Below are 27,825 nucleotides of genomic sequence, written 5' to 3' on the forward strand. Positions count from 1 at the left end.
ATACAATAAAGAAATAAGGTTGATACAAATTAACCTCAACCATTGCGAGCCAACGCAAGATCTACTTTCAAAATAACTGGCATGCTATGCTCCATAAAGCGCGACGATAGCGGAATTCGGGGAAATTTTAGGTTTGCTGGTCCCCCCAAATCAAAGCGGGTGATTTCAACACGTGAGCTGTCCAAACACCATGGCCGCATTCTGATCGAGGCTTTCGCGGAGCTAGAGTTGAAGCTTGTAAATACGGGAAATGTACCCACCTTCGATCTGACATATGTGAGTACCACCTTGGGGAGGAGAATGGTCTGATTTGTCAGTGAGCATTATTCTCATAGCAGCCGCCAGACAATTTTCCTCTAGAGGCAATATACACCATGCGACGATGTGCCTTCCAGTGGAGCCAGAAATCAGGACTGATCCATGAAAAAGTTTGAAGAGGATGCATTCATGGAGATACTATTGGGAGGGCACAATCTCGGTGGTATGGCTTAATAGCAGATAGAGCAAATGATGAGACGCACAATAAAAGCCTGCTACAGGTCATACCGAGGCGGCGAGTAGTCGAAAATAGATGGTCAAATTACTGGTGGAATGAAGAGATCGCGGCGTTTCAGGCTGCTAGAAGGATCTGCCAACGATCTACAGGAAGACCAGATATCGACCAGAAACAGTGAGTATATTGGAACCTTCAAGGTAGATTTAAGCATGCTTCAAGGAACTTTGGGCAAAGACAGACCAAAACCCTTGGGAAACAGCGTACAGAGTGGTCATAGAGAAGATGAGAGGGTGAACGTCACAACTGACCTCTCGGCATCTTCTGCTCGATATCGTGATGGCGCTTCTCCTCACGAATAAAGGAGAGCGCAAAAAACATAAACAAGCATTGGACGTCTTCATCATACCTGCGATAACTGAATAAGAACTTGCGGAGATTTGCCGGAGAATCGGTGATAACAAAATTTCCCCGTTTGGATGCTGTTCTCAATAGATCTCTTAAACTCGTTGCTAACAGCACATCCAACTAGTTTATCAGGGCATTTGAAGAAGAGGTAAAAGCCCCGAAGCCCAATAAGCCAGTGCAACGCAGATCACCATCAAACCGCCTGATTTGCCTTATCAATACGGCAGGAAAGCTACTAGAAAGGGCCATGCAATAGCTCGAAACGCGATGACATCTAAAGAATGCTGTGCTGTGGTGGCCGTGGACGGCAAAAATGCGTTCAATTCAGCCAACTGGGAGTGGATAAAAAGTTCATTGGCTAAAACGACTCCCGCTAGTTATTTGACTAAGCTCCTCGAAAGTTACTTTTCAAACGGACACATTGGTACGATGCGGATGAAGACCCCAAGCGGTACATCGTCTAAGCTAGAGTACACTGGGCTCAGTGTTGAGTCCTCTCCTGTGGAATGTGAAGTATAATGGGGTCATTGTCCTTCCCGTGCTGAAAAAGTCTTGATTACCAACCATAGGAAGAGGAATGCGAGACACATCATCACTTCAAAACTGGTTATCAATTACCAGGTGATAATCTTCTTTTTTCTCAGCCTTTGTCCCTTTCGCACTTCTCCACAGCTTCGACAATATGAATTGTAGGGTATGCCTAGCCTGGGGGCATGGTCGCCTATCTTCCAACCACATTCTTCTTCACCTGCCCATTATCTTGAAAGAGAAGTCGATCTCCAACATCCCTCACAGAACTCTCTAAAAACTGACGACGTGATGCGGAAAACTATTCTAAAATCAAATGTCCTTGAATTGCATCGTCACGGTGCAAACTATTTTTAACTTTCCGGGATTTCGCATAGTATCGGAGTACAAGCGTGTCAGGCTCGAAGTCACTCACACCGATCAGTGGAACCTCCAACCCCTTCCGTTCATCGATTCCCTTCCATGATACCGCAGTTAGCCAGTCCTTGTGCCATCGCTTCGGAACGTGGCCTAGAAAAGAGCATTTTGAATGACGGCCCAATGCTAACCAACATGCCTGGCGGACTATTCAAGCCACCTGCGATCCAATTAGCAAGATGCCAGGAGTACAAGCTTAAATCCGCTGTTTTTCTTCAAGAAATCAAATTCGGATGGGGCCAGGTCATGTGAATAAGCGGGGTGGGGTAGTATCTTCCAGTTGATAACTGCGGGCATCGACAGTTTCACCAGGTTTCAACAGTTCACAGTAGACAATACCACGCAGATCCCACCACACGCACAGCATCGTCTTCCGTCCCAAGCGATTTGGTCTTGCAGAAGATGCTGCTGGTTGGCCGGCATCAATTCACGATTTTTTTCGTTTAGGATCCTCGCAATAAATCCACTTTTCGTCGCCAGTCAAAATCCGATGCATAAACATCTTTATTTTGTATCTGGCAAGCAAAATTCCGCATGTTTTGGCGCCGCTCCATCTATCTATCGTTCAATTCATGCGACACCCATTTTCCGATCTTTCGAACCTTACCCATTGCACGTAGACGCATTGAAACGGCTTCTTGAGAAACACCTAATTACTTGGCGAGCATTTTCTGCGTTTGAGTATCGTTCTCGTCCAAAAGAGACTCCAATTCGTGGTCCTTAGCTTTTCTGGGCCGATTTTCACGCTGCTTGTCGCTTTGATCGAAATCGCCCTCTTTGAACCGATGGAACCAGTCTCGGAACGTTGTTTCCGATAGAGCAATGTCGCCGCAGGCCTCCACACGCATTCGATGCGATTCAGCGGCTGATTTCTTCAAATTGAAGCAAAAAAGTAGAGCTTCCCTCAAATGCTTTTTTCCGAGACCAAAACTGGACATGATTATTGAAGAGAAAAAATATGTTTTTGCATGAAATTGCTAATGATATGGACTGACAATTATTGACAAATGACGTACTAAAAAATAGAAAATATGGCATACTCATGACAGCTTGACACACTGACGCCATCTGTGAGCAAACAGCGGATTTAAGCTTGTATACCTGGTAGCTTTCCCAATGCCGGACGACAACTAAATCAAATGAGCGTTCGATATTCAACTTGGAAAGCTATTACTCTTCAACCCTTCGAGAAATGGTGGACGCAACACCCAAGCAAAATGATGCGAATATTAAATTCTGATCCTTTTCGCAGCTGACGTCGGCATCTCTCTTGTTACGCACATCCAGACAATGTGGTCAATTAATCGCTCGTACCTTCCTGATCAATTGAAATCCAACCGACCTTATCGAGAGGGCAGTACTCAAACCATATGCCACAAATAATGACACGGCTTTAGATGCAGAAATTGGCAAACCTCTTACCGTTATTGTTACTCTCTGGTCATTCAGATCGCCCATCACGATCACAATGTCACCTTTGGAAAGCATGTACTTGTCAGCTAGTGAAAGCCTATGGCAGTAATGCCCTTCTGCTGTACTTTACAGCGCACGCAACTGCAAGGGCTGCTCCGGCTTATTAGGAGTTCTAAGAAGTTTAATTCTAACAATTTAACCAAACTTTTTTTAGCCGGTTCTCCTGAAATCGCTGAACGCTTTGGAAACCCATACTAAAAGTTTCCAAGAAGTAAGAAGAGTGAACAGGTGTAATTCCAAAATGACCTCTGATTGGACACTTTATAGTTTTCAAACCTAAAAATTCCATTGTCAGGAACCTTCCTCTAGTCATCGAAATTTTCTAATTGGTACCAATAATAATTTTGAAAAGAGGCTTACCTCATTCGTTAATTTCTGATGTCATACGGGAAATGATCGATCCCATACTCTAAGTTATCCTGGAAAAATCAGGATATAAATCGGCCGAAAAGAATTTGAAAGAGTCGCACATCAAGTGACCCAATTTTCTTCGATTCTTAAAATCAGTCGCTCCTTTCATGATAGCGTTCATGATAGCGTTCATAATGGACGGAAACATCCCTGACACTAATATCACCAAATCGTCAGCATACGCCACTACCTTCACCCCACTGCTGTCCAATATTCGTAAAATTTCGTCCACCACTATTAACCAGAGTATCGGAAGAATGGCGCCACGCTGGGGAGTGCCTCTGTTCACATCTCTGGTCAGATCCGACTGGATTATCCTGGTACTTAGCATGGAAGGTTCCTCGATGCCGTTGGTACTAACGTTGTTGAATGCTCCCTAAATATCCAGTAAAGCAGCTAGGGTATACTGCTTGTACTGCAGTGACCGCTCAACCATGCCAATTATCTCATGAAGAGCGGTTCCTGTGGATTTGCCTTTGAGATAGGAATGCTCTCCATAATTCCCCTTAAGTGGATGTCCCTAATGCGCTCTAGGGTCTCTTCGGTCCTTCGCGGACTCATGGACTCCTTCGCATCTGTTCAATTTCGGTATGAAAATCACTAATGTGCGTGTTCAGGACTATGGTACATATCCTAAAGAGATACAACTCCGGTAAATCTCAACAAGCCACGGCACAACCCTTTCCTGTTGCTTCTACAGCATGACTGGCAGTATGCCATCTGGGCCCAGCGTATCGTATCCTCACTAATTACCAATTTGATAGTCTCGCACGCCTGCGGTAGCTGTGAACCCTCCAAGCAAGGCTCTGACTCGCACATAGCTTCAAGGTTTTACTAAAAGATTCCGTCTAGAAGCTTTCGGACTTTTAAGAAAGAATGGGCTGTTCCTTGGACAGACTTTACTGAGCCTTGCGGATTCGCTGGTGCTTTCGATGTTCTGACTTTCGTCAAATATTGGCAGCCATACAAGGACTACCTGAAGAAATACTATTGTACTATTGTTCTCTTCAGGCAGCCCTTGTATGGCTGCCAATATTTATGCCTGTAGCTGATGTTGAAGATTTCCCTGGTCAACTTCTTGAGGCTGGAGAGATCTTCATTCCACTACGGTGGTAGTGTCTTCTTGCTGTATTTAGCCTGTTTACTTGATCAAGCTTCCTCCAGTCGATGCTGCTGGGGTCTCTGAAGGATTTGGAGACCTCTGTAGCGAGATCTAGAGAGAAAAGTATCCAACTATCTCCTATCTCCACCCTAAGAATTCCATTTTCGGTTAGAAGGGTGATATCATTTCCCTCTTATAGGTGTCGCGTGGACTGTCTTGTGGATGGCTGTTATATCAGTTCTATATTGGGACAGGGTATCGGCTAGCTGCTCAGCGATATTCGGTCTGTACAAGGAGCGCACGTTCCATGAGAAAATGCGCAAATTGTTAATCCGTTGTCGTTGCCGGGTTCATCGTTGTAAGATCCATCCTGTCCTAGGCTCCTTTCGTGGCTTCGTAACATCGGTTTTCCGTGTAGGGTTGACAGCCTTACCCAACCCCCAACCTGGAGGACCAGTTGGTACAATTTGTCCCGTTCTTAGGCGCGGGAGACTCGCCTTCATTCTTTTCCGTCTACAGCTTTTCGGTACGAAAGAGCTCCCAGTGGTCACCACGTGGAGGTGGAGATAACGTCTGGTAGTAGAGCTGTTGGTGTTGGTTCAGCAGGCATTTCCCAGGTTTTATGCTCCATCGTGGGTACTAATCCACGTTTCGCCCTGGGACCTATACTACACTTTGACCCTTTGACTAGACAAGCTCGCCTGGCTTTTAGTAGGGACAATTCTGTTTGGAGCTTAGGAAACAGTGTTTGAATTTAGGTCGCCTTTTGAGGGTCTTTTTGATTGTGGTCGGGATCTTTCACTTGCTTCAATGTGCAGCCCTGTAATTCATAGGGTAGTTGTTCCAGCAGTTACGACTCCTGGAGCGAAATTCCAATAGTAATTAATCGAAAAGCGCGACAAAATGTGAGGTTTTTTGGATCTCTTTGGTTTTTATATTTACAAAAAATACACAAATCTTAAAATTACACTTATAATTACATTTATCCTTAACACTAGAAAGTTTCGTTACAAAGTTATTTCCAAACAGATAATAGCGTTACATGCTTGCTTATACGTCGCTCTCTGAACTATCTTTTTTCTGACTCCATACGGCGTTCCACTTCTTCACTTCAGCCTGTTTTTGAAGGAGCATTTCTCGGTGTTTCTTCATTTGCTCCTTTTGTCTCTCGAATGCTTTGTGCATTGTCGCCCGAACCATGGCTCTGATCCTCAGGTTTTTGTCTTTCACTCTCTTTGAGATGCCAGACGAGCTACAAACTTTTTTCAACCAGTCACTGGTAATTCCGGTGTCTTCGATAGGTTTCTTCAATATTTTCGTCATTATTTCGGGTTTTGAGATACTATGCTAATGGAAGATTAGATCTGGAAGTGATTTGAGGAAATTCGAACTAGGTCTCAGTATTTATGAAGTTTTAACTGAAGGGATTAAATAATTATATTAATTGTTACTAATATTATTGGATATTTATTCTTGCAAAGACGGATATTTCGGGAACCACTTCTTCCCTTCATCAGTGCTAACAAGTTTTTTCACCTCTAATTATAATATCTGTTTCTACAGGAACAACAAATTAATTTCAATATTAGGATTTTGGAGGGACGAGGTGTAGAAGATCGTTGAGGAAGTGGACTGGAATTTGGATATCTTTAGGATGAATAGCATAGCAGTCCACATCTAGCATTCTATCGGCTCACTTTTTCTCAGTGCTCCCTCGAATATCTCACCCATCTCGGGTTAAACACCGTTGATACCACTGATACCACGTCTGTGGCATAAGCTGCCGGTTTTATTCCACCCATGTGGAGTTTTCCTAGGATTTCATCTCGGTCTATCATCCAGTTTACCGGAGAGGTTTTGTTCCAAAGATAAGGAGATTAACGTAGATACTACATTAGACGCTGCTGTAAACCAATGTTGTCGAGGTAGCGTTCCAGAGGTCCTGCCCTAGGATGGATCCCTGTGTTACCCCCGACGTGACCACCATTGACCCTCTAGTGTTTCATAGAGAAGGGAGCGGTTCCTCAGATAGTCCCTCAATATCCGTAAGAGATAGTTCGGTACGTGGAAAGTATTGTCTAGTGTGCTTAGAATGTCTTCCTATCTTATGGAATTGAAGGCATTTCTGAGGTCAAGCGTTAAGAGGAGCACCACCCGTCGAGTTCGGCGGTCATATTCCTCCGCTCGTCGAACGTCATCTACGACTTAAATGAGAGCATCAACTGTGGATGTCCCTGCTCTTAAACCAAACTATCGGGGAGATAAATCTCCGGCAGCGCGTATCATTTCAGCAAGTCTACTTCTACTGCTTTTCGAGCAATTTCCTGCAGGGTTAAGCAGCCATAGTGGGCGGTACGAAGACGGTAACTTAAGGTTGCCTATCCCTTTGTGGTTCAGCTCAAGCCTCGCCACCTTTCAACGAGCAGAGAAAGTGCCCTCTTTCAGGCAAGCACTGAATGCGCCGAGCAGTAGGTCTGGCGGGTGTTGTAATACCAGTTTGTATACCTCTGCTAGAATACCATCAGGCCCTGACACCTTCTTGCTTTTCATAGAAAGGACTGCCTGTTCCTCTTTCATAGAGAAAAATGGACAGTCCTCTGCACTGTCCGCGCCGATGTTATCATCCCATACGGGGTGCGCAGGGGATAGTGCCCTTACAATGCGGTCCATCTGCTTGGATATAATAGAGTTTTCGCCGAGCCCCGATTTTTCGGTTTACCAGTTTGTTACGGAGTCCCCACGGGTCCCATTCACCTTGTCGACCAGATCCTGCCAGCAGCGAGCTTTACTCTTGTTTATTGTGCTACGGAGTCTCCTTTTGGCTGATTTGTATTTCGTCATTATGGTACATACCTTCTCCCGAACGCTCAGATATTGTGTTAAGCGACGAAGCCTTTGGGACTCCTTTCGGAGCTCTGCGATTTCCACTGTCCACCAATACATAGAAGGTTTGCCACATCTTGATGCCCTCCTGGACATGGAAGCTCCACAGGCCGTCCTTATCAGGTTCATAACTGAATTTACGACTTACGACAGTCTCAGCTGCATCGCCACCGCCCCCAGGAGTACCTTCTAGCGCGGTTCGCCTATTCCAAGAGTTTCGACATACCTCCCGGTGTTCACTTTCGCGACGTTCCATGCACAGAAAGATTGCCGGGGTGGCGTACACCACTTCTAAGGCAATGTATTGTTGGTCGCTTGCCGAGAAGTCTTCCAGAACTCGCCACCCGTCCGCCAACGAGATCATTGATTCTGACGCGAAGGTTACGTCTGGGATGCTTCCCTCGCAGCCCGGGCGTCGGAAAGTTGGGGTGGATCCGATGTTTAGAACAACCAGTCCTGTTCTCGTCGCCATTTCCAGAATTCATTTCTCTCTGGAGTCTGTGTGAGGCATGCCCTATTCAAGTGACATAGCATTGAAGTCACCCCCGACCAGGATCCGCCCATCTGTGCTTAAGATAGCGTTCTCCAAAGCATTAAGCCTGCGTCTAAAGTCCGGCATCGTCTCATTCGGAGTAAGACAGACACTAAAAAACGTTATCCCTGAAGACCGCATGCAGACAAAGCCATCCCCTCGGCCTTGGGTAAGAACCTTAAGGAGGGTGTCGTCCCGAACCCATATGACAACGGTATCTGATATGTCAGGGTGCCATAAAACTGGGTCCTTGTTTCGGTACTGCTTACTACTGAATACTAAGTCAGCTTTGGCCTCCGCAGCGAACTCGCTAGCAACTCGTGAGCGGTTGCACTCTGATGTATATTGATTTGTCTTCTGTTTTCTGTCTTCTGTCTTCTGTCTTCTGTCTTCTGTCTTCTGTCTTCTGTCTTCTGTCTTCTGTCTTCTGTCTTCTGTCTTCTGTCTTCTGTCTTCTGTCTTCTGTCTTCTGTCTTCTGTCTTCTGTCTTCTGTCTTCTGTCTTCTGTCTTCTGTCTTCTGTCTTCTGTCTTCTGTCTTCTGTCTTCTGTCTTCTGTCTTCTGTCTTCTGTCTTCTGTCTTCTGTCTTCTGTCTTCTGTCTTCTGTCTTCTGTCTTCTGTCTTCTGTCTTCTGTCTTCTGTCTTCTGTCATCTGTCATCTGTCTTCTGTCTTCTGTCTCGATGACGGAACGGGGGCAGCCGGAAACAGGCTTGCCAATCATGGCAGAAGAAGTTTAAGACAACGTAGAGGTCAAAGTGGGAGGTGTCGTACAAAAAGGAAGCAAATTGCTTCTAATCGAATCACCACGCTGTCCGACAAGCGGAAAATTTAGGACGAAGAATTCAAGGTGAGTCCGGTTTACCTGGATGTGATCGTGAGTAGGATTTGCTCGTTTTGCACAATAAGTGTATCCTTTCAATTGGGTGGACGCACATATATCTTATTGCAGTTCTGTTCTCTCCAGTCACTTCAGTTCCCTGTACAGATTCAAAATTTGTATATGAGTATATGTGATTAAAGTAATTATGGATTGCATCTAAGATGTTTTGGTTCTAGCCCTCCCACCAGTTCTCTCGTTTAATCAGGGTTGCTCCCATTATCTTTGAAGAGGTAGGGAGTCAACGTTAAGTTGGGCTGGCCCGCCGCAGGGCGACCATGTCATCTGGCCCCCATATAAAGGTGAAAGGAAGACCGGGGCCACCCATCGCATAGATGCCAGAATAAGCTCAGAAATAATCCTTCCCCGCCCATCCTGGGCCCGTTAAGCTTTTGTAATTTAGTCCCCTCCCTTATTAAGGCCGTTTGGCAGTTTAGCTCCTTCGGGATTGAAATCTTCTGTGGTAACTACCAGCCTCGACACTTCATGCCTCTATTAGAGTAGTTTACCCCGGGTGGGTTTAGTTTTGTGGACTCCTGAGTCAAAGCCCGTGATATAGTCTCTGTGTCCTGCAGGGAAATAATGAGAACCTAGAAGCCCGGCCCACATCTCGCTGAACTGCTTGCATTCGGGCTAGCTCCAGCACCTGCCATCCGGTTCCACATATTATTTCGTGCAGTCGGTGTTCACGACTGGCAAACCTGTTAGGGAAGTTTGGTCGATTGAGAGCTTTGGTGCCTGCGTTGGTGCCAAGGAGATGCAACGCTGAACTCTCGTAGTAACAGAGCTGGCGCCCAACGTGGGGCCACAGTTGTAGCGTTCGTAACAACATATGAATTTCAAAAGATTAAAAAAAATGAATTCGGGACTCTAACAAAACTGTTCGTCTTTCCCTTCAAATAAACTTTCCATGCATTCCACAATTTTGCTTTCTACTCTCAACAGTTGTAAGTCATGGAACTGCGTTTAATATTTTTCGCGAATTTTAATTACTATTTGTTCATCGCCTAACTTACATCTCTACTATTATCATTAATCATACAAATGGGAAACATTCAGTTCTTTTTGCAATTCGGATTCGAATCAAGTCCCGCAGAGCCGGCATGTTATGTATAACTGATTATAATCTGACCACCAATATCATAGCCTCAGACTCATTACAATATTTGGGTAACGTTGTAAGCCAAAGGCAGCCATCACTTGCTTAGTATTCCATTAGGAAGATATAGATACAGATACAGCCACTCATTCGCCATAAAGTTCGCGATCGCGAAATGGATCTTCTTCATGGAGTTGCGTAATTCTGTAAAGACGAACATAGTGGTATCATGGAAAAAGCTTTAATCATTACAAATTGCAGAATTAATTCACACAGATCACTGCACTTCCCCCCTTCCAGGTGAGCCGATCTGTCGAGACGTATTTTTTACAATAAAATCTTAATAATAGCAAGCGTCATAGTGAGATGGAATTTTAACAAGGTATCTTCTCTGCGGTGTTTAGATTTTTCGTTGCACCGGCATAATGCAGTAACGGTCCACCAATTGCATTACAAATCAAATTGAATAAAAGTGAAAACTCACAAACGAGCCACCATAGCGCATAGTCGATGTCAATTTCTTTTAAATTGCATATCATTAGTATTGTGAATGGATGAAAAAATTAGCATGGAATTCAGATTTAGTTATAGTTATTGGGTTCAGTGCGTTTCCTGGTCATTGACCACATTTCATCCTCAGTCAGTTGGGAGTTTTGCAAGCGGCAGATACAGAAATGTCGGATAGGCTTTGTCATCGAATCTTTTTTCGACGTGGTTTCACTGTACTGCTTTACGGTCGATGGAGAATACTCATACATGGAGTATAGATATGTTATCCATTATGAAAAGAATAAGGTTTAATCCCTTCAGTCGTTGGTAAACAATTAATACGATTTAAGTAATAATATAGACTTTATTCTAATAAATACCTTAGAAAGGGAGGGGGCTCGATATGACAAACGCTGTCTTCGTCTTCTGCCTGCCTTTTTTTTGAGGAGGTAGAAATCTTCAAAAGACACTGGTCTGGACACGCCAGCGTGTGGGATTCTTACTCACTAAAACCACCCTCGATTCTCCCAAGGCCCGTGAGACCACCATAAGGTATTATATCAGGGCCGAAGTCGACTCACTTTAGCTTAGTCACCTTTCGTCTCTACGCATCGTACCAGTCATACCAGTCTTCCTGACGCACTAGCATTCTTCGTACGAGATTTCCTGGTACAGGCACCTCTCCTAGAGTCTCCTCTAAGTTCCTTTCGGTCCCCAAATCTTAGACAGTGGAATAATACGTTCGTGGGCAATCGGGTGAGGTATCTAGTTTAAACCTGAACATGCACTGGGGATATGCTCCACGCCCCGTGAGAAACTGGACGAAATTATAATTAATCTCACCGTGCCGTCTCTTCAACCACTCCTTGATGACAAGGCATTTAAAAAAAAAGTCCGACAAAGTGTTCCCTCTTGAGCTTTATCAACCAGTTAACTTCCGACATTCAACTCGTATCTAAAAAAAATAACCTAGTTGCTGACGCTTTGTCACATGTTGGAGAGGTTAAGATTGCTGCCACCGTCGATTTTCCGACAATCGCCGATGCGCAGAAGGACGATGTAGTTCTTCAGAACTGGAGGACCAACTCCAAATATACATTTAGGGAGTTTCCTACCTTCGGCTCAACATCCAATATATACTGCGAGACCTCAGGCAAGGTGCTAGGGCCATATATTTCTACCGATTTTCGAAATGAATTATTTCATGCTGTTTACGATCTGGGGCACCCGGGGATTTGGACAATGACTGAGTTAGTCAGCACAAAGTATTTCTGGCCGTCCTTGAACAAGGACATTAATTCTTAGGTCAGACAGTGCATCGCATGCACACTACAAAGTATGTAAGGAAAGAGGTAAGAGTGGTCTCTTGGTCTACCAAGCATTTCCACTCAATCCACCTCGGTATCAGTGGCCTTTTGGAAGACTTGCACGGTTTCAGGTATGGCCTCACAATCATCGTTAGGTTCACGTCTGAGGCGATACCTTTGAAAGTCATTATCGCACAATCTTATGTAGAGGCCCTTCCTTCGAGAATGGACCCTACGCTTTGATGTGCCGGTAATTATAATCACTAGGGACCAGGAAATGCAATTTGAGTCCCCCTTTTTCTCACAGCACACCCCGGCATCAAACGCCACCGGACAATTGCATACCACTCGAATTCCAATGGGACGCTCGAAAGGTGGCACAGGACGCTGAAGGCCGCTATAATGGCCCATGGCAACCCTTTTTCGTCGCAGATCCCGCCACTCGTTCTGCTTAGCCTCTGGATATCCAATCGAGAAGAATTTGCTGCAAGTTCCGCGGAGCTGGGGTACGGAGAGAAATTTAGACTCTCCAGGGCTACCAGTCTATTGCATCTGTTCAAGGACGAAGCTGAAGCTGCCACCACTCGCCAACCATGCGAAAACCGTGGCTGATGGGGGATCTCGAATCCTGTACGCATGTCCTAATTACTACGGACACCTCTCAGAGGCCGCTGCAGTCTCTTTACGAGGGCCCCATCGAAGTCCTCGAGCGAGACCTAAACCATTATAGCCTCAACGTCGGGGGCATGCTCAACAGGGTCTACTTGGATCGACTAAAGTCCTTCTTCCAAAAAGAAACGCAATCAGAAGAAGAGGTGCGCGACACGTTCATTTTGAGTTACGTTAGTTGTGAGGTTGGGGTCTTCCACTAAGCTTAATTACACACTCAGTCCCTTCGCTCCCCAAATAATCTAGTAGGATCCTGGGATGGGGGTAAATTTAATCTAGATCTAGCACACTAGTGCCTGCTACCGCTATAATCTTACCCCCTTTGAAATCATAAGTTATTAAGTGTGCATTTTTTTTGTGCGTACACGGAGGTGGAAAATCTTAGAAAGACACGTCCGCCGCAGCTCCGCCGCCTGAACTGCGGAACAACAGCGGACGCGTGTGGAATTCACACCCATTAAAAACCACCCCCGGTCTCTCTAGCCCCAGCCCCGCGGGACCACCATTGAGGTATTACTTCGCGGGGTAGGTTTGCTCTTAGGCACTCATCCTTCTCCTATTTGCAGCTTTCCTCCTTCTTTGTTCCTTCAGCACCTCCTCTTGCATTTGGATGATTGCGGAGCCAACCGCAAGCCACTTCTCCTCGGACTCCAACATCTCAGTAACCAAGCTCTCCGCGGTCCCGCTCCTGCCCAGCACCTGGTTTAAGCTCCTTCTCTCCATCGCAAATCGTGGGCAGTGAAACATCACATGCTCTGGATCCTCCGGTATGCCATCGCATCTGGGACAGTTCGGAAAATCATCCAACCCAAAGCGGTGCAGATACTGTCTGTAGTAACCACCGTGTCCCGTGAGGAACTGGGTAATGTGGTAGTTGCTATCCCCATGTTTTCGCTCAAGCCACACCCTAATGTTGGGAATGAGCCTGTGCGTCCACCGACCTTTCGCAGACTCGTCCCATCTGCGTTGCCAGAGATCAAGCGACTCTGACCCTGCCGCATTTCTACACTGCATGCCCCTCCATATGTCTTGCACTGTACAGGACACTCATTTCTTTGGCCAGAATGTCAACCGGGATCATGCCTGCCACCACCAATACTGCCTCATCTGATGTGGTTCTAAAAGCACTGCAAACCCTCAAAGCCATCCGCCGGTAAACCGAGTTCACCTGCTTCCGTCTCTGAGAGTTTGCAAGCGCCTCTGCCCACATAGGCGACGAGTAGAGCAGGATGGAGCACACCACTCCGGCTAGCACCAACCTCCGGCAATGTTTCGGCCCACCAATATTTGGCAACATTTTTGCAAGTGCCGTGGTGGCACTGGCTGCCTTTTGGCATGCATACTCTAGGTGTTCCCCAAAACTCAATTTGGTGTCAATTATTACCCCCAGGTATTTGATAGCGGCTTTGATACGACCGTATGTCCACCGACCTCCACTTTTACAGTGTTATTTTTCCTGCGTTTCGTTATTAAGACCGCTTCCGTTTTCGCGTCCGCCAAGGTCAGCCCGGCCTTTTTTAGCCAGGACTTTACCGCTCTCACTGTTTCTGTTGCGTAAACCTCCACATCTTCTGCGTGTTTTGCTGCAACAACCACAGCTAGGTCATCCGCAAATCTGACAATCGTAGTCCCCTCTAGGACGGGAAGAGCAAGCACCCCATTATACATGATATTCCACAACAGGGGACCAAGTACCGATCCCTGTGGTACCCCGGCTGTGACAAGCACCCCATTATACATGATATTCCACAAGAGGGGACCAAGTACCGATCCCTGTGGTACCCCGGCTGTGACAATGTACTCTTTGGGGCCCTCATCCGTCCCGTACCAGAGAGTCCTCTCTGAGAGGTAGTTTTCCACCAAATTCGCTAAGTATCCGGGGCCCCTTTAATTCTATTCCAGTTGGCCGAGTTGAATGCGTTTTTCACATCCAACGCCACCACGGCACAGCAGCCGCCAGAAATCCGTGCACCTTTTGCCAGGTTTACCACTATGTTAATTGCGTCCACCGTAGAGTGGGCGCGTCGGAAACCAAACTGGCGTTCCGACAAACCATTGCTGGCTTCGACGATGGGCAGGAGTCTGTTGTAGATGACTCTCTCCATCATCTTCCCCATTGTATCCAACAGGTAGATAGGACGATACGACGCTGGGTTTCCAGGTGGCTTGCCAGGCTTCGGAAGCAACACCAACTTTTGATTTTTCCACTGGGCAGGGAATATTCCTACTTTTAGGCACGCCTCGAAGGTGTTGGCGAAAAGTTCGGGCCTAGTCTTCACTGCCAGTTTCAAAGCTCGGTTGGAGATGCCATCCAAACCTGGGGCCTTGTTGTCACCGAACCTACCACATATTTCCCGCAGCTCCTCCACAGTTACAGGCGGTATTCTGTCGTCATTTAGCTGGACAAAAATTTGCCTTCCCCTATTTTCGTGGTGAAGGAACAGAGTGGTAACAATCTGTTTCAGGAGGCGCGGACAGGTTACCTGGGGTAATTTCCGCAGCCTTTTCATCACCACTCTGTAAGCCTCGCCCCAATGGTTTATGTCGGCATGGTCGCATAGCTGTTTGAAGCAGTTCTTTTTGCTCCTCCGAATGGCTTCCTTTAGGAGGCCACGCAATTGCTTGTGTGCCTCCTCTCGACCGTCGCCACCGGGTTTTCCCCTGAGTCTCTGGCAAAGCCTCCTTGCCCGAAAACATGCGGCTCGCAAACTTGCGATTTCGTTGTTCCACCAGTAGTTGGGTTGCCTACTGGGGAGCAATCGCCCTCTGGGCATAGTAGCATCGCATGCTTCCGTCGCCCATCGAGTGATCTGGGTGGCTTCGAGGAGAACACGTCCCCTGACATTAGTTATCCGGCTGCCCCATTCAAGAGCCCACGCATTGAAATCGTCTCCTATTATGATCGGCCAACGTCCTCTTACATCCAAAACAATAGCAGCAAGCATCCGCTCATACTCGACGAGTGTAGCGCTGGGTGGAGCATAGCAGCTGTAGATGTGGATGCCCTTCACCTTCGCTCTGATGAAGCCCTCCTCCGGGTGCTCCATTATTTCCTGGAAGGCTTGTTCTCCACAAGTCTACAGCGCTGCTTGGCCCGTTTGGTCTTTGACCCAAACGCTACCACCGCGGTTTCCGTATGGTTAACTTACTATGGCCACATCGATGTTTTTCTCGCCTGCTGCTGCCCGCAATGTGCGATGGTCCACACCCTCCTTTCCTTTGCACAGTAGACAATTTGGGTCAGCTCCGCAGTCCTTGCTGATATAGCCTTCCACTCCGCATCTCCTGCATTGCTTTGACCTGTCATTTGGGTTAGTGCATGACTTCGCATTGTGACCAAAGCTAAGGCATCTAAAGCACCGTTTTAACGCCACCTGTTCCCTAAGGCGACACATAACCCAGCCTATTCTCACTCTCCCTGCTGCTAACAGTTTGAGTGCGTTCTCCACTGGTAGGCTGATGATGGCGGTTTGTGTTCCCCCATAGGCTTTCCTTAGCGTTTTCACCACTGACTCTTGTAATCCGGCAAGATCGAACTGTTTCTCCAACGCTTCGCGAACCTCCTCCTTCGTCGTGATTTCATCTATATCTTTGCAGATTATAGTGATCTCCGGCCTGCTAGCTCTTATGTTGGCTTCCTGCCCTAAAGTCTTCTCGATTTGGCTTAAGAATTTGTCCGCGGTTACATCCTTGAATTCTTAAGTTCCAACATAACATCTCCCTTCTGCGCCCGTCTAATGCGGCTGACGTTGTCTTCCGAATTGGTGAGTTCGGGGTCTGCCTTCACTTTCCTGAGAATGTCGGCGTATGACCCTTCGCCCCGTTTGGAAATGAAAATCACCTCCGGTCTAATCTTCCTCCGATAATTTCTTTTCCGTGGTTCTACCTTCCTCCAAGCTTCCGCATCCGCCTTTGCAGGTTCGATCCCTTTTCTCGAGGTAGCCACTACAGCATTTTCACTGGTAGCTTCAGACGTATTTTTTATGAACTCCGTCTTTTTGGGAGTTGAGTCCTTTTTTCTTTTCGGGGTTTGCTGGCCTGTTGAGTCATTCAGCTTCTCGCGCAGCCTCTTCCCCGGTTTCTCCCCTTTTGTGTTTTGAACCGGCGTATTAAGTGTGCATTTAATTTTGGCGTTCTTTTGAAGAGGCTCTTCCGGAACATGACCAGTGTTCCTTAGCTACCAAATTCATGGGGATAAGACATGTCTTCGAATTGTTATGACGGCAAGTAAATCCGCTTGAAATTACCATTCCAAACGTTGAATATTCATTCCAACTGTTACGCCCTCGAAATCTCTTATGGTAACGCAATAATTTTCCACGGGTAACATCAAATCAAACCATCAATCTTTCGTTCGCAAAAAAAGCCTGGATAGTAATAAACTTCCATTATTTCCGCATTATTTTCGATGATATAAGACATGGAGTAAGTAGAGTAAAGTGAGTGAAGTGTGCCGCTCGTTCGCCTTAACAAGCCGCGTTTACTGTCGTACCCAAGCTCCGCGGTACTGGTACTGGTCTTGTACGGGCCGAACGGTTGAGTAACTTTCGACCGGCTTAAACAGCTCTGCAACAATACTGAATCGAACAGGTGAATATGGCGGATATGTGTACGTACGGCGAGCGATAGTAAAACAATTTATGAATCATTGCAGTAGGAAATTATCGGCAATTAAATCCAACCATCTGTGGCTTTCGGTTACTGGGTAGACAGCGAACGGGCGCCTATTACTCCCATAAATCACTTTTTAACTGGGTTCGTGGAATCAGTTCACTCCGAATTGTCTTCAGTGCATAAAAACCACCCCAAATAAAAAAAGTCAGATTTAATTAAAATTGAGAGTTCAAAATCTGCTTGGAGCAAGGTTAAATCATTGGAACTTTTTCCATCGTTGGGAAATCAATTTGTATCTTTTTTCTTGTAGTTGAATATCTGTTTTGTAGAACTTTCGAAAGATAAATCAGCAAAACAAACTGAAAGGACAGTGCTAGCGAGAAGATAAAAAGTAACCTCTCCACGATCTGATACTGACTTCATGGAAGCAGTGTTTAACCAGTTTTCGTTTTCTATCCACGAAAGAAAATGTAAAGTATCTGAAGCTGGAATAATAGAATAAAATTATAATAATTTGTTTGCAATAGTTTTCTGGGCATGACCTCGTCCACAGGCCCGGGGGGAAGGTCGCCCATCTGCTTGCAACTCTTGCCACTGAATAGGCAATAAAGAGACCAAGACGATACACTTTGCAAAATTCGGAACATATTGCAAATACCAAATTGCACAGAGACACGGACATATTTGAATTGGAAATTATAATGTATTGAAAGAAATGCAGAGTTTTGCTGAAATCCGTATTTCATTTTCAATTTGGAAATATAAATTAGGTGGTCTGGAAACTGGAAATGTCACACTGAATTTAGCATTTTTGTAAATGTGAGTTTTTGTGTGACAAATTTTCGAAGAAATTATGCAAACTTGAACGGTGATGACAGATTTAAATTTTCTGTTTACTACAAAAACGCGTCGCTCACTGGAGCGACCAGCGAAGAAGGCTGCAAGGGCTGAAATACCGGCCATGACATCGGGACGCCCAAATAAAGTGCAAGCCTTATTCTATAACCTGTAGTGTTCCTACTCCAGAAAAAACCCAGTCAGAATCGTTGCTCCTGTGCAGGTGGATTCGGACATGAACAGAGAAGACGAGGAAACGAAGAAGGACTAAACTTCGGCTGTGCTCATTGAGCCGACGGAAGGCAAGACATTTCTGGAGATCCTTAGTGAAATCCGCTATAGGATGAAACCCAAAGACAACGGAGCAGAGGTGTCTTCCACATGGAAACGAAGGGTGGCGATGTCCTCGTCGAACTGAAGCGGCCAACGGGTTAGAAGGGAGAAGGCTCTTGTTTCTACCCTAGAGCCTATGTGCTCTCTAGGAATCCGGGATCTTGATTGCCTCCCAGTTAAAGTCAAAATGGAGCAGGCCATAAAGCGTGAAAATCCAAAGGTAACCATCGCCTGGATAGGTATCACCTCTAAAAACGCTCGAGGCCAAAAATTCGCTGTGGTGGAAGTCCCCGAACAATATGCGAGGAAACTTCTTAGCAGCGGGAAAATCAAAATTGGATAAGTAGTCGATAATCCCCATCAAGTCTTACACGTGCCAGGATTACGAACACATGTCAGCAAACTGCAAGGGACCGGGCAGGACGACAGCATGTCACAGATGCGGTCGAGTAGGTCATCAAGCGAAGACCTGAAATGAAAGCGAAAGTTGCGTTCTCTGCAAAGATCCTAACCCGTCTGGTGAGAGCGTCGCACACGTTGCGAGTCGGGACGAAGTCCACACCTTAGGGCAAAACTGGAAAGGTCTAGGGCACCATTAACATCCTACAAATTAACATGCACCGGAGTGTGACCGCTCATTAGCTGCTAATGTAGTTCACTGCGAAGGTAAAGGGTGATCTAGTGCTAACCAGCGAACAATACTAGAACTGGGACCCGGCTTCAGGGCGTTTTGTCTTATCGGGTCCCGCTACCATCTGGGTTCGGGGCAGCGTTCGGCTTCGTATTCTTGCGCAAGGCCGAGGGAATGTGTTTGTTTGGATTCGGTGTTTAGGCATAACATTTTTCAGTGTTTACCTGATTCCGAGTGAAACTGTCGGTGCTGGCTTGATGCTCTGGAAGACGCCGTTTCGGGCATGGAGTGCATGGAGTGGCGACTCCTAGTAGACAGTGATTTTAATGCTAGCGCCCTTGAATGGAGCATGCCTCAGCCAGACTCCAGAGAGAAACAGATCCTGAAAATTGCGGCGAGAAGCGGGTTTATAATTTTAAACAACGGATCCACACCAACGTTTCGGCACCCAGGCTGCGAAGGAAGCATCCCTGACATCACTTTTGCCTCAGAATCTCTGACACGATCGGTGGGTGGGTGGCCAGTCCTAGAAAACTTCTCTACGAGTGATCACCAACACATTGTGGTTGACTTTACTTTGCACCAACCCGGCGCTCCCCCTGGATTTGGAATGTCGCGAGTGTGAACATCGGGAAGTTTGTTGAAAGTCTTGGAACGCAGAGTCTCGCTGGAGGGCGCTTCGGGGGTGGTAACGTTACAGCTGACACTGTCGCAAACTCAGTTATGAACCTGTTGATGACAGCATATGAGACTTCCATGCTCCGGGGGGGCCCAGCCGTGACCAGCCTTCTATGTACTAATGGACTACAGAAATTGCCAACCTACGGAAAAAGTGTCATAAGCTCCGCCCTTTGGCACCACGTTTACATGTCCGGGAAGGGGCATGCCAACGACCAAACTTGCTGCTGGGAGTATTCGACGCTGGTCTAAAGGAGGGTATTTTTCCTTGTCGCAGGAACGTGTCGAGACTTGCGTTGAGCAGCAAGTGAAAAGGAGATCCCGAGCTGTATATGCTTGACACGGCTAGGAAAGTCTTTGAGAAACCCATCAAAAGTAGACTCACTGAGGCGATCACGCTACCGGAGACTTATCCCCAAGGTGGATCGGGTTCGAAGCAGGGAGATCCACGATGTTATGGAGGTCGTGCATGCTATTCATCGAGCCGAGGCACACAGCCGCCGATCTCAACGGATAGTGTTCTCATAACGCTTGACGTCAGAAATACCCTCAATTCCAGAAGATGGACAGATATGCTAGGCACATTAGAAAACTCATTTCACATGCCAAGCTATCTTTTGCAGATATTGAGGAATTATCTGAGAGTCCATTACCTGCTCTATGAGACGCTAGAGGGCCAGAGGAGGATTTACCTCCGGACCACTTCCTATGATAGTCTGCTAAGACCCGACATACCAGAAGAGTCGCGCCTAGTCGGTTATGCAGACGACGTTGCGGTACTTTTGCGGGCCGACTGGTAAGCGTTAGTCAAAGGAATTCCCTGAGTTGAAGGCTCCCAAAACAGGGAGAGTAGGAAAGCCAGCCCAAAGCAATGTGTCAAACGGTTCCAGGTTAATTCTTGGATGACAGGAGAGGTGTTTAGTTGGTAGTCCGATGGCGTACTGTTGCCGGAGTCCAACACTCGTTGGAGTGTAAACGCGTTCACTTACCCTACTCCCAAAAAAACAAATTTATAAATAATTATCAATATTCATTTCTTTTGCGAAAAGTTGCGTAATCCATTGGTTTATTACTTATGGAATATAATTCAAACATGAACTCTCAGGAAAATCTCGAAAAAAAACCTTATTTTGGGGGTTGTGATCATGGTGTCGAAGAACTGATGGAACCAAATGTATGTTCAAAGGCTGCATATTAGTAGGCAGAGGTTGCGACTGTTAATATGACCGGGTTTGCGTGGCTAAGATTGTCGAATCTGCGGGAATGGGCCGTCGACCCACTCGAAATAAGCAGCTTCCAAATGGTTCGTACACGTCTGCGATGGAGTCCTTGAGGCTGGCGGCTGGTTAATTCTGAGGAGTGATGAACTCGTGCGGAATGCGGAGACCAAAACCGTTTCAGCCGGAGAGGCTTGCAGATCCCATTTGAAAGTCTTGTGTAGGAAGCGACAAATGGAAACGCTCGGAGGCATCGAATCTCACATGCACTTTAAGGCGGCCTTGGGAGTGCGTGGCATCCGTTTCATCATTCAGTTAGCCTGAGGGCAATAAGGTGTTGTGCTGACATGTTTCGTTCCTACGAGGCGATTGAGCAGGACGACCACGCGAGCCTCAAATTGGCGAGCTTGATCAGCGCTGATGTACAGAGGCGTACCAAAAACAAAAATCCAGTGATCGAATATGGCCCATGCGATGGTGAGAGGCCTCGTATCCAGGACTGGAATTACATGCAACGAACGTGTATATCGATCATTAATAATAAAGAAAGCCCCGTAGCCTTCGCATATGGATGTGATCAAATCGAGCGTTAAGAGTTTTGAAATTATCCAGCTGTGCTTGTTGTGGCGGTGTACCTTTGAGAGGTGGCATGGAACACATTGCTTAGTCAAGAGCAAGACGACCTTGGGGAAACTCAGTCAGAAGAACCTAAGCGCTCCATGTTTGGCTATGGTTTAGCGGCAGGGGTGTGTCAGTTGGTGAACGGTGTCAAAACCAGGCAGCGAAGTGAAACCGGTAGATAAAATTCGATCGTGCCATTGAATTCTATGTAGTATTCCGCATGGTTCCAACTCAAGTCGATCAAACTTGAGACGAGGGCTGGCGACGGCAGTTCGTCTTTCATCTGTGCCTCACTGATAGCTCGGAAACTGGGTGTGGTAGGTATGGAGGCCGTCTCCACGAGAGGCAGAGCGTCTGCCGCAACGTTTTAGTCACCAGGTGTGCACTCGAATTGGGTGCCAAACTGGCCGATGAAGTCGAGTTGCTTGGCATGACGTGGTGAAGCCTTGTGGGAGGGCTGCGTCAGTACGAAGGCAAGTGGGCGATGGTCGGTGTATATCACGAACTGGCGTCCTATCAGGTTCCATCAAAAGTATTTGGCGCAGCGAAAACGGCGAAAAGTTCGCGGTTAGTTCATAAAGCTATCCTTTAAGCGGATTCTAAGCAGTCTGAAGCGGCAGCAGAGGCGATGTCCTACTTGCAACGCCCAAACAAGGAGTTAGCCTCAATTGTCTATTGGTTCTGGATTTCTTGTTCATACAGTCCTTGAATAGCTCAGTTAGCAGGGCTTGAAGCTCAGTTAGCGGGGCCTCAAGCTGCGGGACGTATCGGCGATAATAATTAATGACGCCTAGAAAGCGTTTTATTTGCGAGAAGTCTATGGGCTTCGAGAAATCTGTGATTACCTGGATTCTGGGTTCTGGTGGACGGAAACCGTTCTTGCTGATATAGTCGCCAGCGAATACGAATACATCCAGACTGGCCGTTTTGACATTTGTCCCAGTTGATCTGGGGCTCCGCTGCCTGTAGGAGCGAACGAAGTTTCTCGCAGTGACGTTGATACTCTTCTTGATTGTTGGAGGAAACCTGGATATCATCTTGATAGCTGTGAACAATCTAGATTTTTTGGGTCCAGAATGGGAATTTTATTGGGAAAAGGATAATAGGATGGTCGCAAAACTTTTACTCCAGAACCTCATAGTTTTCACCGACGGCCCAGGTGATTATCAATGGCAAACTGAGCTTCATGGGGCACCTAGATTATACGCGAGCGAGGAAAGTAAACGCTGGTTCATCTTAAGCAAAGATAACGCCTACTATGGAAGAACCAAAGGATAATCGCTTAGCGCATCTATCCTATATGAGTTAGAGCAAATGACAATTTTCTCCCTCTCTTCTCTCACTGTCTCTTCAAAAAAGGAAAAGTAAATCCCTCGGACACCATTCTGGACTTCCGAAAAGCTACTAGTAGGAAGTTATTATACAGGATTACTCTAAAACTGACATTTGAAGACATAGACTGATCCCATGTGTTAAGAAATAGGTCGAGCAAAGACAAAGTGGAAGAAAAATATTTGCATCTCTTAGGCTTGCATTTGAAGACACGTTCGATACTATCAAATACGCCACAAACTTCGAGGATTCGTAGCAAATTATATTTCACTATCCAAGTCTAAGCAGCAAGTAGAGAAGCAGGTCCAGTCGTACCTTTAGGGCGGATAACAGAGCCCACAGTCTCATAGAGGAGATGCTAAGTTCAGAGGCAAAATAGATCGCGTGCTCATATAGACCAGAGCCTTTCCCGTCAACAGTACTTCACGATGGATGCCCAGGTATATAAGCAGAAGAGTGAGATGATTTTAGGGGGTGTTAGTTCAACATCCTGCTATAACCTGGAGTAATTGTGTTTCCCTAAACCGATTTTGATAAAATTTTGTTTAACCCAAGACAGAAAGCATTTGATTTTTCGGGTATTTCGAAAACGACTTGCTGTTGACAACATTACTTAACGTTAAGCTCTTCTCAAAGTCATCATTTTCCCTAAGGGTGCTACCTTTGAATAAAAATTTCTAAAATTCCATAAATTAAAATTATATCAATGAACACAAAATTTCAACAATTTTTCTTTTGCCCTCTCACCAGGTAAACCGTGTATGCATTGCTGCTAACCAATTAACTGTGAGCGTGGCTAAGTGCTAGCCAATCTATCTAATTCGAATGCCACTCACCGCCAGATACAATTCAGACAAACTCGCGCCTGATATTTATGCGACGCTAAGGAAAATGCAGAAATTCATGGTGGTCAAGAAGTATAATGTGGAGCGACCGGAAATTCAACCCGAGCCCGCCAAGGTCAAGATGAGTGGCTACTTGAAGAAGAAACGAAGCGTAAGTATGCAGTGTCGGCTTACTATCTTGAAAGCATTTCAATCTGAATCCAATTATTTATTCAATTTAAATTTCAAACTATCATGGAGGCGCGGAATGCCAATGTTTAGGTTTTGTTTGTATTTTGCTGTGAAATTTGATTTATGTAATTTGGTAATTTAATCGATTTAATTTGGAAATTAGCTGGGTGAACTTGAAGGGTGGAAACAGTGCCTTGAATTGGCCGAAGTCAAGGTTGGAAATTTATAGTTTTAATTCGGTTCTAATTGTAGCAATAATACCGACGTCCGGCTATGAGTGTTAATTAGATCCGGATCTAATAAATTAATAGAGAAATTATTAATTTACAAACTATCAAAATTCAAAAGTGAGCAAAGAAGTTTAGTTTAGTTTAGTTTAGTTAACTGGGGGGAGCCGCAGCTCCGAGTACTCAGGCCATTATTAGGCCCATTGTACTATCCCCGTAAGTTGCCTATTCAATGGCTTCCCGCCTACGGTGTTCGCAGGCTTTAGCGAATCTGAGAACATTCTCAAGAGGCAGAGAGTGTGCAGATTCTTCATTGAAGAAAACCTTGCCAAGGTGCCTTCGTCTGAGATCTGAGGATGCCAGGCAGCTGCATAAAAAGTGCAGGGCCGTCTCCTCCTCCTCCTCACATTGGCTGCACACAGCGGAAACCACCACCCCAATCTTTTCCATATGGTAGTTTAAGGGGCAGTGTCCCGTCAAAAGCCCTACTAGGGTTTTCATGTCCCTCTTCTTAAGGAACAACAAAAATGCCGCTCTAGTGGCCCTAGGCTCCTTCATAAGGATTTTCGCTTGCCGGCAAGAGTCCAAATTTCTCCACTCGGTTGCGTGAATCCTTGCAATTTCACCCTTCAGAGTAGACTTGACAGTGATGGTCGGATTCCAAGAGCTGGTTCTGGCCCCACCATTGTGGATCCAGACCCTAGGCGAGCCAGTCTGTCAGCCCCCTCATTACCGGCGATGCTAGAGTGCCCCGGCACCCACATCAGCAATGTTTCGTTCAGTCGGCCAAGTTTCAGCAGCACCTGATGACAACTCCACACCAACTGGCTTGATATGTTGTTGCCATTTAGTGCTGATAATGCCGCCCGACTGTCGGAACAAATTCGAATGGTGCGACCCCTCCATTTTTGTCGCAGACATTCTTCTGTTGCCAATGAAATGGCATATATCTCCGCCTGGAATATGGTCGTCATTTTTCCGAGGGGTCGGGCCAGTTCTATAATCGGATTCTCCGAGAACACACCTGCACCCGATCCATTCTCCTTGACTGACCCGTCGGTGAAGATTATTAGGTCTGTAATCTAAAAAGACTCATGGCCACTTGTCGACCATTCTTCTCTTTCGGTGATTACGACAGTGTATGTCTTTTCAAAGACGAATCTGGAAACCATATGATCGGTCGGCATCAGGGCTACCGGATGTTTTTCAAGGAATTTCCAGATAGACGCATGCCCGTTTGATTGGCCACCTTTCCACGCCCCAATGGTATCGAGCCTATATGCGTCGTTGGCCGCTTTCCGTTTCACCTCCAAGTGAATGGGGGGTAAATTTAGGATAGCTTCAAGTGCCGCAGTCGGCGTAGTACTCATTGCTCTCGTAATACTTAGGCAACCAAATCTCTGAATCTGCGTTAGCAGCTTCCTGCTGTTAGCAAAGTTCAGTCTTGGCCACCAGACGATGCATGCATACATCAAAATGGGTTTTATTATGGATGTATACATCCAATATATCCGTTTAGGTGAAAGTCCCCAGGTCTTACCTATCGCATTCCTACAGCACCAGAGCAATCTACAAGATTTCTGATATTATTCCTGGATATGATACTTCCACGTTAACTTGGAGTCGAAATGTACTCCTAAGTACTTGACTGTTTGTGCCAGCTGGATTTCCGCCCCTGCTAAAGTGGGTAGCGTATAGCTGCCCCAGCTGACGTTTCTAGTGAACATAACTAGTCCAGTCTTTCTAGCGTTCACCGTGAGTCCATTGCGGAGGCACCAGCTTTGGATTACATGCAGAGTTGCATTCAAGCGATCACATACTGTGTCCGCAAACTTGCCGGTAATTATTACGGCTAGGTCGTCCGCAAATGCTTGCGCGATGACTTTTTTGTCCTCCAGGAGCCACAGCAGGGTGTCCATCACCAAGAGCCATAACAGTGGAGAGAGAACCCCTCCCTGTGGGCAGCCCCTGAGACATCCTGCTTCAATAGACTTCTGGCCGACCGATATGTGGATTTTTCTCCACTCTAGCATGTGAAGGATCCAACTGATTAGCAGCGGTTCGATTCCATGCTGTCTTGCCGCATCACAAATTGCCGCGAATGAGGCATAATTGAAAGGACCTTCGATGTCCATGAATGCGCCTAAGGCGTATTCTTTTTCGGACATCGCCTTTTCAATTTTTGCCGTAAGTTCATGGAGTGCTGTCTCCGTGGATTTGCCTTTCTAGTAGGCGTGTTGCCTATGGTGAAGTGGCCATTTAGGAATGTGTGTTTCCCTTATGAACCGATCTACTAGTCTTTCTAGTCCTTTTAGCAGAAAGGACGTTAGGCTGATCGATCGAAAGCTTTTTGCGTCTGTGTTGGTGGGTTTTCCTGGTTTGGGAATGAACAACACCTTCACATCCCGCCATTTAATTGGAGTAGAAGCATGTGCTAGGTATGCACGATATATATTCCGAATGTGTAGACCCAGGGCATCCATTCCTTCTATTACTAGCGCAGGGATGATGCCATCCGGACCTGCAGACTTGTAACTATGGAACGAGTTAAATGCCCATTTCACTCGCTCCAGTGATACTACTTTGCATGCCAGATTCCAGTCCCTCGGTTGAGGGCTGTATGCACCTGTTGGCCCCGAGATTAGATTTTGGATGCTGCCTGGGAAGTGTACTTCAAGCAAATGATTTGCCGTTTCTTCATCGCTTTCTGTGTACTTTCCATTCTGTAAACGTAAATAACCCAGTTTCTGGCTACGTTCTTTGACCAGAATCCGCTTCAGCTTTGAGGTTGCCTCAAGAGAGTTAGCTCTTCGCAAAAGCGTCTCCGATCTTATGCTCTTCTTTAGAGCCTTCTATGCCTCTTTATAGCGATTCCAGCTAGTGCTTGATTAACTCTTCAGAGCACGATTAAGGAGCATCCTTGTCGTTTTCCTCTGTTTTGCCAAATCCGAGTTCCACCATGGTGTTTACCCTTCTTTGGCATCTTGAGTGGACAGCTTTTTTCGAAAGCTTCTCTCATGCTAGTTGTGATCATCTGGGTTGTCTTCTCAATTCCAGCAATGGATTTGATGCACTTCCCAGGGATCGTGACTCGGGCGCTCAATTCTGTTTGATACATTACCCAATCTGTCTTTCTCGGATTCCGAAATGGAGTGGGTGGAGGTGGATCCATGCCCATTATGAAATCAATGCGTCTGTGATCCGAGAGTGTGATATCGTTTGATACTCTCCACTCTCCGATCAGAGCTGCAATGTCAGGAGATGCCACCGTGATGTCGATGACCTCTCGCCTGACCACGTTGAAGAAAGTGGGTTCATTACCCACATTTAGGATCTGCAAATCGGTACCTACTAGATACTCCAGTAGTCTCGATTCTCTTGCATTGATGTTCGAACTTCCCCAGCATATGTGGTGAGCGTTGACATCACATCCTCCTATCCATCCTGCCTCTACTTTTGGCATATTGGATAGCTCTGATGAATGTTCCACTGGGAACGTCTTCTGCGTCGTAGGGGAAATATGCAGAGTACCATAGTATCTCTTTATCTCCCTGTTGACTTTTTATCGTTAGCTTAGTCGATGTGGTGTCGCCATCACATAGGTCGTTAACCAGGTTTGCCTGGAAGTCTT

The 27,825-nt window shown here is 46.2% G+C and overlaps 1 protein-coding gene across 2 annotated transcripts in view; it reads left to right on the forward strand.

Annotated features, from left to right (window-relative positions):
• The window catches only part of LOC119657990, a 132,628-nt gene that overhangs the window by 48,162 nt on the left and 56,641 nt on the right, over positions 1 to 27,825 (forward strand). For both annotated transcript variants that reach the window (XM_038065207.1, XM_038065208.1), the window contains exon 2: positions 23,702 to 23,947. In XM_038065207.1, the coding sequence (XP_037921135.1) occupies positions 23,777 to 23,947 (171 nt within the window). In that variant the 5' untranslated portion in view covers positions 23,702 to 23,776. The remainder of the gene's footprint in view (positions 1 to 23,701; positions 23,948 to 27,825) is intronic.

Source organism: Hermetia illucens, chromosome 5 (assembly GCF_905115235.1).
Source record: "Hermetia illucens chromosome 5, iHerIll2.2.curated.20191125, whole genome shotgun sequence".
Classification (NCBI taxonomy): domain Eukaryota; kingdom Metazoa; phylum Arthropoda; class Insecta; order Diptera; family Stratiomyidae; genus Hermetia; species Hermetia illucens.